This window comes from Lynx canadensis, chromosome D4 (genome assembly GCF_007474595.2).
Source record: "Lynx canadensis isolate LIC74 chromosome D4, mLynCan4.pri.v2, whole genome shotgun sequence".
Classification (NCBI taxonomy): domain Eukaryota; kingdom Metazoa; phylum Chordata; class Mammalia; order Carnivora; family Felidae; genus Lynx; species Lynx canadensis.
In genome coordinates, this window is record NC_044315.2 from 31,610,399 (window position 1) to 31,623,829 (window position 13,431).

Genomic DNA, 13,431 nt, shown 5'->3' on the forward strand with positions numbered 1-13,431 from the left:
ATAACATAAAAATAAAATGACAATTTGAAAGCACAAAAAGATAAACTTCCTGCGCCCACTTATTGTAATCTTGACTATGCTACTCCCACTTATACCAATAATATCTATTCTGGACTAGGAGTTTAGGTTAAAATAGACCAAGGGTGTTCAAAGCCATAAGTAAATTAAATCAATTTAACTGCTGCATATTTAACCTTAAGGACCGCAAGAATGTATCTTACATTAATTTACTGCAAATCAAACACTTAATTAGCTAAGCCCTTGACAGATTGGTGGGCTTCCATCCCATGAAATTTTAGTCAACCGCTAACTAATCAACTGGCTTCAATCTTCTCCTGCTATATCTAGGGAAAAAAAGGCAGGAGAAGCTCTGGTAGATTTGAAACTGCTTTTTTTTTTTTTTTTTTGAATAATAATAGCGAGCATTTATTGAGCATGTAGTATATGTCAGGCAATATCCTGAGTGGTTTTTTTTGTTTTTATTTATTTATTTTTTTAATATATGAAATTTATTGTCAGATTGGTTTCCATACAACACCCAGTGCTCATCCCAAAAGATGCCCTCTTCAATACCCATCACTCACCCTCCCTCCCTCCCACCCCCCATCAGCCCTCAGTTTGTTCTCAGTTTTTAAGAGTCTCTTATGCTTTGGCTCTCTCCCACTCTAACCTCTCTCTTTTTTTTTTGAAACTGCTTCTTTGAATTTGCAATTCAACATGCTATTTCACCACAGAGCCTGGCAAAAAGAGGACTTAAACCTCTGTTCTTAGATTTAAAGTCTAATGCTTTCCTCAGGCATTTTACCTATGTTCATAAACCCCTGATTGTTTTCCACTAATCACAAAGATATTGGCACTCTTTACCTTTTATTCGGTGCTTAAGCACTCTTTACCTTTTATTCAGCGTAGTAGGGACTGCCCTTAGCCTTCTAATTAGAGCCGAACTTGGACAACCTGGCAACTTACTAGGAGATGATCAAATTTATAATGTAATTGTCACAGCCCATGTAAATGTAATAATCTTTTTTATGGTCATGCCTATTATAATTGGGGGTTTGGGGAACTGATTAATACCTCTGGTAATCGGAGCACCAGAAACAGCATTCCCTCAAATAAATAATATGAGCTGTTGACTACTTCCCCCATCCTTCCTACTACTACTTGCATCCTCAACAGAAGCTGGTGCAAGGAACAGTTTATCCCCCTCTGGCCAGTAAGCCCACATAGGAGTGTCCTTGAATATGAAGATCAAAAAGACTAATTTCCAAATAGTGGATGAAATACTGAATTAAGTGCACAATGGTAAGATAAATGTTCCTTAAATGACAGGACTCTTCAACATAAATTTGTTGAATTTGAGGGTGAAAATAATTTTAGCAATATTTACTTCGAAGTTATCTTAAAATGAATTAATAGCTACATAACAATTTACAGTCTCTTTCTATACTAACTCTCTACAAATAGATATATACCTAAGGCAGATACTCAAAATATATAGTCAAGTTAAGCTCTGAGAAAATTCATGTATAGGAACATACATAATTTTGTTACTAATACTGAAAGAAAAAATACTCTGATTAATGCCAACTCTGCCTTATATACCCTCTATTCCTTCTCTTTTTATATAATATGGCATATGTATGGCCTTTAAACTCAACTTCAAATGGTGTTTTTAAAACAGAATCAATAAATAAAGTTCACCTACTAAGGAGAACAGATGCATTTTTTGAACAAAGCAAAACATCTTATCAAAGTCTCCATTACCTTGAATTAGAAAGATGTTATCTGAGGCTCAGGGCTTCCAGGGATGAAAAACAAAAGCTCCATAGCAGCTCATATTACAGTTGGGTCACACTGCCAATACTCACGAGACAAGATTTTCAATCATACTGCAGAAGTTACGAAAGAGTTTGATCCCCTAAGGAAAACCTCTTGAAAGCTGTCACACTCTCCCTCAAGGTAACTTTTCACTTAAGGCCAATCCATGAGAGCCACAAAATCATAAATCTTAGAACAGAAAGGACTAAAAACATGTAATTTTTAGACTAAAAAGATGTATCTCCAGTTCACATACAAACTAATTAAAACTAACAGAGGTAACCTAAGATGACACATTGGTAGAAGAGACCATAGAACATAGGACTCATCTACTTCCTACTATATTATATTATATTCTTTAAGGGATCTTTCCAAACAAAACAAAATAAAAAATCTAATAACAATTGAATATGTATTATAGTTTTAGGTTTAATTTATCCCTAAGCTTTGATTTCTATTAAATGTTAAATATTAAACGGTCTCCTCTTCAACTCAGAAAGTAGGAATGTGTGTATACAGTGGGGGAGGGGAGGTCCAGTAGAGATCAAAAGAATTCTGATATGATCACATATCAGAAAAACAACATAATAAATCATTCCTTACTTTATCATTACTTCAAGCTAGAAATTATGCCTTTGGGTATAAACTCAATAGGTATGAGAGGTATTTTCTTTATTTGTTCCAAAAAGAGCATAAGGCAGCATACAAAACTAAAGCAACATAATAAATCACATTAAACAGCAAAGGGAAAACAATGCAGGAGTCAAAATGAGTAGGCCCAAACTGGATCTCTCATTCACTACCATTCTAATAAAACAAACCTACACTTCATTCTAAAAATTGTAAGCAAAACACTAAATTCATGGTATAAATTCAAATTTCATATTGTATTTAAACTAAAATTATAATGTGGTGACTGGCTGGCTTAGTTGGTTAAGCATCAGCACAGAGCCTCCTTCGGATCCTCTGTCCCCCCTTCTCTGCCTCTCTCTCTCTCTCTCAAAAATAAATAAACTTTTAAAAATAAATAAACTAAAATTATGTTAACATCTTAAAATACGAGGACAGAAAATTTCTTCTCATTTCTTATGATCACCATACTATCAAGAATGACTGCTTCAAAACCTGCAAATAGGATATCATATGTGATGTGAAAAATAAGTCTGATTAACAAAGTATTTGTATTAATGAGATATGTTTCTCTCAATGCACAATATTTAAAAATTGAAAGAATTTTAAGAGGAAAGTAAAACCCATACTTTTAAAAGTGAAACAGCTGAAGTTAAAAATATTTAAGAGGTGGCAATTTAAAATAATATAATCAAAATAAAATAATATAATCAAAATAATCCTTAACACAGTGAAGCAGGTGAACTCTAATTTTGGTCTCAATTTGTTATACTGAGGGTCTCAATTTGTTACTTTATTTCATATCCTTTAGTTTCTCCATTGGTTAAATATAGTATGGTTAACATACCTGTGAAAATTATAGTTTTTTACATTTTAAAAAGTTTTAAACTTTTCCACAGGTATGTTAAGGATCTGAGTTTATGCTTATGTTTAAAAATACTACCACTATGTAAGTCCTAGTCAGCAGCTGGATTCTGGATTTCCTCTATAAACCAGCCTTTAGAATAAACCACACATATAGAACAGGATCAAGTATAAATTACATGAAAGATTTTGGTTACCAATGAAAAGCAAAGACATGGCAACTAAAGCTCTTACATTATTTTAAAATTTTACTGAGACTTGACACACTGTTTTAAAAATACTTCCTATGACTCATAACTGTGTTCAAAAAGAGAATTCACATACTAGATTTCTCTCTCAAATAAACAAATTAAAAGGCTTTGGCAAATATTAATTTTATTAAGAAAATTGATATTTACTTTTCAGTTTAACAGTCTTATATTACAAAACTGACAAAATAAAATTTTAGTCAATTTAATAAAGTCATAAGCAATTGTTCAATATGATTTAAAAGTTTAAATCACCAACATGCTAAATACTAAAAATAAAAATATTTCCTAATTTTTTTGCACCTATTGCTAAATTAAAAAACCCCAAAATTTCCCAATAAGCCAACTATATAATCACCATAACCCTATAGTGGGTAAGCATAAATTTTTCCCCTGATTAAATCTAATGATGCAAATATTACTTGGTTTTTCACTTTTCAAATTCTTGTAGGCTTAATCATAACATTTCATGATTTATAAAATATGACCAAATCTGAGATTTATTGCAAAGTTTTTTTTTTTTTTTTTTTTTAATTTTTTTTTTCAACGTTTATTTATTTTTGGGACAGAGAGACACAGAGCATGAATGGGGGAGGGGCAGAGGGAGACACAGAATCGGAAACAGGCTCCAGGCTCTGAGCCATCAGCCCAGAGCCCGACGCGGGGCTCGAACCCACGGACCGCGAGATCGTGACCTGGCTGAAGTCGGACGCTTAACCGACTGCGCCACCCAGGCGCCCCTGCAAAGTCTTTATGTGGTAAAAGTCAGTAATAGATGCTTTTAAGCCAATTCTTAATTTATTTTCCTACTCATAACACTGTACTTATGTCTAAATAATCTGGCATGCTTATTTGAAAAAATAAATAAGAAAGAATACATAAAACAGTTAACTCTCTCATTTAATTCTCACAAGAACCCTATAAGTAGGTACTATTGTTACCCCATTATACAGATGAGGAATTGAAAAGCACAAAGAGGTTAAGGTTACAGAGTTAGTGGTAAAGCTGGCATTAGAACCTATATAGCCTGGTTCCAGAATCCATGCTTAACTACTATGCACATTACTGGTACCCACCTAGATCCACTGAATCAAGGATGAAATCTTGGTGCATAAAACCCAGGAATTTTCATTTTTAATAAAGGTATCACATTATTTTTATACTATCTAAAGTATGAGAACCACTGACATAACCCTTAGGAACAAGTGGCACAGATGTGGTTAGTCTCTTTATAATACACACACAAAAATCAATCCAATCCACTATTTGAATATCTATAGTGTATACCTTAAATAAAGGTAGGATAATTCTTTTCTTAAGAAAAGTTTAAACTGAGATATAGATACTAGGTGTAAATATAAGTAAACATGAAGCAAACAGGCAATGTTAATTTCCAGATTTAAAAAAGTCAACAGGGGCGCCTGGGTGGCGCAGTCGGTTAAGCGTCCGACTTCAGCCAGGTCACGATCTCGCGGTCCGTGAGTTCGAGCCCCGCGTCGGGCTCTGGGCTGATGGCTCGGAGCCTGGAGCCTGTTTCCGATTCTGTGTCTCCCTCTCTCTCTGCCCCTCCCCCGTTCATGCTCTGTCTCTCTCTGTCCCAAAAATAAATAAACGTTGAAAAAAAAAAATTAAAAAAAAAAAAAAAGTCAACAAAAACACCGTCGAATTAAAAAGTAGTTGAGGTCGGGGTGCCTGGGTGGTTCCAGTCGGTTAAGCATCTGACTCTTGGTTCCAGCTCAGGTCACGATCTCACTGTTTCGTAAGTTCAAGCCCCATAGCCAGCTCTGCGCTAATGATGCAGACAGACCCTACTTGGGATTCTCTGTCTCCCTCTCTCTCTGCCCTTCCCCCACTCATGCTGTCTCTGTCTCTTGAAATAAATAAATAAACTTAAAAAAAAAAGTAGCTGAGGTCAAAACAGGATTTACTTTTTTAGTTCATTAGGACTTATCAAGAAATAAACTTTACAATTTAATCCCTGGACACATTTTTCTCTTAGCATGTTTTATTGTCTATTTAAAGATGGACTAATCCTTATACAAATTAAGTCAGGTTTTGCAAAAGGGATCCAATCTCTATCTACTAACAGCTTCATTACTTTCAGTAATAAAATATTTTAGAATAAATGTGGTGAAGAAAATCTCCCAGCGAAACCATTTTAGAAAGTATTTTTATGTTTAATACTAGAAATGGGATATTTAAAGAACTTGGATAAAATGAATAATTTGCAGAATCTGAGGTGCTAAATGACATATTGCTAGAACTTCTGGGAAAGAAATAAATTCACTTCTTTATTACATAATAATCAGTTTCTTACATGTGGGGAACTTCAAAGAAAAAAAATTCTACATAAAGTTATTTTGAAAGGCAAAACTATAGGTTTTGTCTGTAACAACAAAGTTTACTAGTGACTAATACTGTCTTATCTCCTGTTCTTTGCTTATTTGAAGCAAATGACCTTTTTCCTGGGAGACAGCTATCAATTTCATGGGATAATACCATGGTATTCATATTATAAACTAGGCATAAGAACCACTGCTTTCATAAGCCTATTGCCCATCCTAGCACCCCCCCCCAACCCCCCACACACACTAGGACACCTTAAGAACCAGGAAGGGGATTTATATATAACATAATAAAACATAACATAATTAATATAATATTTATTTTAAACAGCTCAATTTGGCAAAACATGTACTCTGACCTTAAGTTTCTGAGAGTGGTAAGCAAATGGTCAGTAACTGACAAAGCATCACTTAGTATTGTGCTTTTCAAGATTTTTTGCTCTACCCATGGTCAAAAATATATTTTACAGTGCAAGCAAGTACAATAAACACAAGACCAAAACCAAAGTTTCATGAAATGATATTACCCTTACTGTATTTGACACATTCATAATTTCTTTTCTATTTTAACTGTTGGCTTATAAAAGGAATGGTGGTCATATAATCTGCTAGATTAATTTCATACCTCACTAATGAATACCATTTGCAATTTTAAAAATACTATGCTATCTATGTCACTTATTACATATAAAAGTCCATCCACTAAGATAGGAATGGAAACAAACATCATCAGCAGGTCAGATCTGTTCTGAGACTTATATTCCCAGGATGAATATTTTAAGGGATTGAGGGGAAAAAAATCAGTGGGAAAAATAGCAAAGGCTGGTATGATATCAATGGAAGAATGACAATATTATAGTACTGAATACCAGGTATAAGCAATGGTTAGACAAGCCTCCAAGTAAAACAGTAAATATACATTTTTCACTTAATATTCTGTAACCAAGGTTACTTTATACAAAAAGATTATGTAGAAATGTTTGAAATTCATTCTAAGAAAGTCATTAAAAATATCTATCCTGGGATGCCTAGGTGGTTCAGTTAGTTAAAATGTCCAACTCTTGATTTCTGCTCAGGTCATGATCTCACAGTTTCATGGGTTCGAGCCCTGCATCGGGCTCTGCTCTAATTGTGTGAAGCCTGCTTGGAATTCTCTCTCCATCTCTCTCTCAAAAAAACTAAATAAACATTTAAAAAAATATATTCTATCCTAAAATACTAAAAGAAAATGCCTATTTTCTTTCACTGTTCATTTAAAATTGTATTTTTACCAATTAGTAACTTCCATAAGAACACTTCTAAAAATAAGATTTTTACTGAAAAATAAATGTGTTCACATTTTTGGATATATGTAACTATTAAACTCACATTACATATTACCAATATTTTCATAGTTATTGTTCTTTGTTTTCTTCTTGACTTGAGACTGACAGAAATTTATTTTAACACCATTTTTATTTTTTGGCAATTAAGTATTGTTAGAACTGGACTGGACATGGTAATACAAAGACATTTTAAAAGAAGAGTCATTTGAATGAAAAAACATCTTTTATTAGATTTAAAATAAAAGTATTATTTAGGGTGAAATTCTCTGCTGATTCTAGTACCAGCTACAAATGAAAAATTTTTCACATAATAATCCGGCAGTAAATATAGTTATTTCTTTTTGCAGAAATGTGTAAAGACCATTCAATTAAATGTTACTTAATATTCTCTCTGAAGTTCATATATAGTTAAGAGTTAAAAGATTTGTTTTTAAGTTAATAAGTCTACTATTTCCACAGTGCCCAAATAAGTGAAAATAAATTACCTATTTACAAATTGTTTACAAATTATGATTTGTTCTTGGAAGACTCTCATGTACACATTTGCTATCATATATTAAACATTTATATTATATTTATAATATATAGTATATATTCTATTAAACTACTTCTACAAAGTAGAATAACATAAGAAAAACCAGAGATTTTTGACTATCAAAGAGACAAAAATAGAGGTAAAAAAATTTGAAATACTAGATTAAATCTTAGCCATCCGTGCCTTGCACTTAAAGGGAAAAAAGTCATAGTTGGAAACACTTCATTTAAAGTATGGGTGTTACAGTGGAATTCAGCCAATCTCTTGAGGAACAATATAAACACTAAAAAAGTTAAACTAAAAATGTTGAGACAAAATTGAAACATTTACCTGAAATTCTGGTACAGTGGGTGACTTTGTAACAGTTTTCCTCTTCTTTGTGATTGCTTTTTTAGATATGGATTTTTTTCCTTTCAAGATTAAAAGAGAAAAGCTTCATAATACTGTTTATAGCACTTCATTAACAAGAACCAAATTACATAGAACCTTGAAAGTTAAAATATAACTAACAGATGGCTTCTAGTGAGTCAAATAAAAGTGATGAATCAAAACAAGCCGTAGTAAAAGCAAACATTAAACTATAACTACCTGTAACAAGTATATTAACAAATGCTGTTTTCTTTACACATGAACTAAACTATCAAAATCTCTGATGAATTTCACAGTATCAGAACTTACTGTAATAAGATTTGGCAAAAAAAAAAAAAAAGGCACATTACTACTGCTCAGTTAAAAATCTAATTCACAACTTAAAATGAAATTTTATAAGACAAAAAAATCTTACCTTTTAACAATGACTTCCATAGTCAGGAACTTGCATAAAACTATACTCTGAAGACTATGGTCTTAAACCAATCTAATGTGAAAATCCTCTCAGCAGCTTAGGAAACAAGGTCTTTCTATCTCTTTATCTCTTTATCACCTAAGAGGCTGCCTTTGGCAGATTCAATAATCACTTTAAAAACAAGGTAAAAATCTCCCTTTAAAAAGTGCATCTAGTCATTTATGCAATCAGAAATCACTACAAAAAATAAATCCACATTCTTAAAGAAATCCAACTCATTAGCACAGATTGAAATGTATCTACTCTGTATTTAACATAACAGAGATACATAAATGCATATAGCCTCTGTTTTTAGAAAGGAACATGTTAAAGTGTTTTGTCTACATTTGCATTTAGCAAAATCAGTTAATAAACTGGTTGTTAATTATTCAACAAACATGAGATACAGGGCACTTTACAATTTATGGGAATAACAAAGAATTATAAAATGGAAATCCTGTCCTCCAGGAGCTGATAATCTATATAAGGGAATAAAAATTAATCAGAAACACTTAAAAGTTAATTTTAGTTCACAATCATTTGTAGGTTAAAATCAGCTTAAAAGTTACTATTTTTTTACATAATCCCTTTCTGAACATTTTCCTATATAGATATGATCTGCTTCCATGCAAAGAGTTCATTTGATTGCAACATTTTATTCAACTTGTAGGCACAATTCTAATTTAAATATAATTGTATTTTCTTCTGTATTCCTTTACAACCATATCACAGAACTATCATTTGATCATTTCTAACTTTTGACTCAATAAAATGCACGTATACTATGCTTGAACTACTACAAATTTTGAGTTGCTGAAGTTCACATGGATTTCACTGTCCAGTTCTAATAAGTATCAGCCTGCTGCCACTTGACATTTGTTTTTAATTAAAATAACCTAACATTTATTTCTTTTCTTATCACTGTTACTTGTTTCCGTGCTTACACAGAATCTATACGGGAACTAAACTTCCACAAAAATAGGCAAATGCGTGGTCTGCTTAACCAGTATTCAGGAAGAAGTGATTCAACTCTTGGTATCTCTATAACACAGCTAGAATAACTGATTTCTAATTGGATGCAATAGGTACCTCTCAAAGGGACTCATGAGTCTGGACACAAGAATGACTTTCTTCTATAAACTACATTTTTTAAAGTTCATAGGAAAAGATTTAATGGCCTCACGAATTTTGGGAAAGCTATAAAAACAATTTGAAGGAAATGAAATCCTTCCTTATCCCCCCACCCTCACCCCAGCCCCAGCGCTGTTCTAATTAGCTTTTTAAAAACCATGTGAAAATAAATGAGTAAATAAATATCGTTTGATTTTGCATTCATTTGTAAGCACAACAGAGGTCACCCTTGATAACTTCCAATAAAGTTTATATTGTTGCCACATAAGCACTAAATTTGGGTACTAAATGCTCAAGTTCACTCTAGCAGCCATGCTTATTTTAATGGATTAAGCAGCTGAAGTGGTTACTGGGTATTTCCTTTCACTATATGATTAGGATACCTAAATGTAGATTAAATAAATGGAAGTAGTATTCTGTTGTGGTTTTAAGCTTGAGTTTTGGAACTAAACTACCTGGGTTTGAATACCAGTTCTAACCACCTACTAGCTACAAATTGCTTTATTTCCTTGTGCAGTTTATCTATAAAACAGAGATAATGATATTACCTACTTTCTTATTGAGAATTAAAACGTAAAAAAAACTCAGACTACTGTTAGGCACATGGTTAAGTGATCAATGTTAGTTGTTATTATCTCCCTTAGCTAAGGCATTATGATAAGTGTCTAAACAAATATTATCATTTTACCTTCTTCAAATTCTTTTATTAACTTATTCTTTCATCTTAGTTCTTGCTCATATATCCTCTGTGCTACCACTCTACTTCCTACAAAATTTATGTAACACATCATACAGTATTGTAATGATCCATTTATAGGTTTCTCATCCTTACTAGACTGAATTATTGATGACAGAAGTCACATTATTCATTTTTTATTTACAGCATTTTTCATACAAGAAGTTATGAGAAATGATCCTTAAATAGAAAAATCCTAATTTTAATCAGAAATTTCACCGGTCTGGAGATAGGAAAAGGGAGGCAGGTAACTGTTTATAATTCTTAAGGTCTCTCTGAGTCCATTTTTAAATAAAGAAAGCACTGGCAATAACTAGATAATTTACGCAATTTACCAAAGAGTTTCACAACATGACCTAGGAGTGGTAGTAAGAACACTAATTTTTATTGAGAACCTATTATGTCAGACACTTAGCAAGATAATTTATATAAATTATCTCAATTAATACTCAAAACAACCCCTCAAGGTAGGCAACACCTCATTTTAATGTAGGATAACTGAAAATCAAAGGTTACTTAACTTATTCAAGTGTTACACTGTAAGCAAGCACCACAGCCAGGGATTCTAACTCCAAAGTCCAAGTTCTTTCCATTATATAATTCTACCTCTTGAAAATCAGTTACCATTTACTGATTCCTACCACATGCCAGGCACCATGTTAAGTACTATGCATTCACTATTCCAATTAATCTTTGTAATGATTACATCAAGGTATGTCTTACCTCATTTTTCACAGATAAAAAAACTGGCTATCAACAGGCAAATAAACTGATGGAGGACTTATAGCTAATGTGCACTGGACATATATTTGCACTACATCTGCCTCACTTCAAAGTTGCGTGCTTTTTATGATAAAATATTGCATTCTTTCAAATTTTCTGCAGGAATGTAATTTGCTTCTGACTGATTTCAGAGCATTCCTTTTTTGATTAGGATTATAAGATTCACATATTCACTATTAGTATCTTCAGACTATATCCTCATAAAAACTTGAATGCAAATTTTCCTTCATTCTTCAGTAAAAACTGGCTCTTCCTTTTTATTATACCACTTTTAAAATGTAGCATGGATACTACAAAACCACACAGGCTTTATTTGGTAATCTGCTTTTGTTCCAGGGCAAGATACATATAGGGCAAGGTACATACTGCCCCCTAGTGGGCTTCCATTCTTCCACCACTCACTTGATGATACACCAGGTCTTTACCCCCGCCCCCCCACCCCAGCCCTAAATCATCTCATCCCATAAAACAGAATACAATTTTCAGATCTGGGGCTGTGCTAAAGTCAGAATCACTTTAAAGCATATACAGAATTTTGACACAATTATTGGGCCTAAAATACACACATGAGCAAAAAATGAGTGTCAACTTGTACCTGGAAAATAGAGAAGGAAAACTTAACATGGCCTAGTAATTAGTATTCAAGTGTGGCCTAAGGAAGCTTTTTAAAAGTATGCTGAGAACAGCTGTAGTAAAGGAAGCCCAACTTGAGAGAAAACAATGTAACTAAAAATATATTTTATAACTTAGGCACAAAACTCTAGTCTTCCAGAACATGGAGATATACCTCTTAACTAGCAAAATGCAGGTGATTATTATCCCCAATCCAACTCCTCTTTCCTGTCTCTTATTCTCCATCTTTCCCTTCTCCTTTATCTGCCTTACCTGACTGTCTTCATTCTTTGGCCCCTTGAACTATTCAGAGACTTCTAGTTCAAAGCCCTCCTAGATTTGGCCTTCTTATGTTAAAAATTATCCTGGAGCACCTGGGTGGCTCAGTTGGTTGGGCGTCTGATTTCGGTTCAGGTCATGATCTCACAGTTCCTGGGTTTGAGCCCGCATCAGGCTCTGTGCTGACAGCTCAGAACCTGGAGCCTGCTTTGGATTCTGTGTCTCCCTCTCTCTCTGCCCCTCCCCAGCTCGTGTTTGCCCACCTGCACTCTTTCTCTCAAAAATAAACATTAAAAAAAAAACTATCCTAACACATTCGCTAGTTTCTCAGTGCTTACATTTTAGGAATCGTAACAAATGAATGGATACTAAGACATTAATCACTGTTAAAAAAAAACAAAAGGCCAAGGGCATTTATATTATTAAATAGAAATCTGGGAAGTGGCTGGAATGTGAAGTCACAGAACCAGAGTCTAAATTTGACTTTTTATGTACTAAATGTTCATGTCCTAAGCAAATATTTAGTCTATACAAGTTTCTGGAGTGTTGTATCTCTTAAGTAAGCAATTTAACCTTAACAAAACAGCTGATTTTCTTTCCATTCTTCTTGCCTATTAGCAAATTTCTCATCATACTGTTAACTTTTTACCACTATCATATAATTCAATAACTGCTAAACAATGATTTTTTTCTCCTTTAGCTTAAAATATTGAATCAGCTGTCAAATTCTGCTACTTATTGTAACATCTCTCTCAAAACATTACTTTCTTCTGTCAATGTGAAAGAAAAGTCATATAGTCAGTCATTCTCTATCTGGATTTAGAAATTTCCTCTTCTTAAACTTACCTTCAACCCCTTCATGAAAACCCTGCCAGTTTCTTTTATAACTCTTTAATGGTCCTAACTATTCTGCAAGATCCTTTCTCCTAATCCTGCCACTTATTAGCTATGTAACCTTGGACAAGTTAATAAACATCTCTGTGCCTCAGTTTTTTAAATCTATAAAATCTATATAATGAGGAATAATAATACCATTTAATGGAGTTTTTATGAAAATCAAATGAGAAAATATATATAAAGGCTTAGAACAGTGCCTGGCATACAGTTAGCACTTATGAGTATACAGCATTAAAATAAAAGGACAAAATATTCTATCGATCCTTCCACTCTCTTATATCTTGGCATCTTGAGTTGGTCCTCTAAAATTTTCCCCATACAGACACACATAGTTAGGATCTTTGGGTTTTCAACAACAACAACAAAAAACTGTAAAACTTTTTCACAATAATGGGTCTGGATGTA

The 13,431-nt window shown here is 33.1% G+C and overlaps 1 protein-coding gene across 2 annotated transcripts in view; it reads right to left on the reverse strand.

Moving 5' to 3' along the window:
• Positions 1 to 13,431, reverse strand: part of KIAA2026 (KIAA2026 ortholog) — a 135,579-nt gene that overhangs the window by 52,116 nt on the left and 70,032 nt on the right. For both annotated transcript variants that reach the window (XM_030294259.1, XM_030294258.1), the window contains one exon: positions 8,096 to 8,175. In XM_030294259.1, coding sequence (XP_030150119.1) covers positions 8,096 to 8,175 — 80 coding nt within the window. The remainder of the gene's footprint in view (positions 1 to 8,095; positions 8,176 to 13,431) is intronic.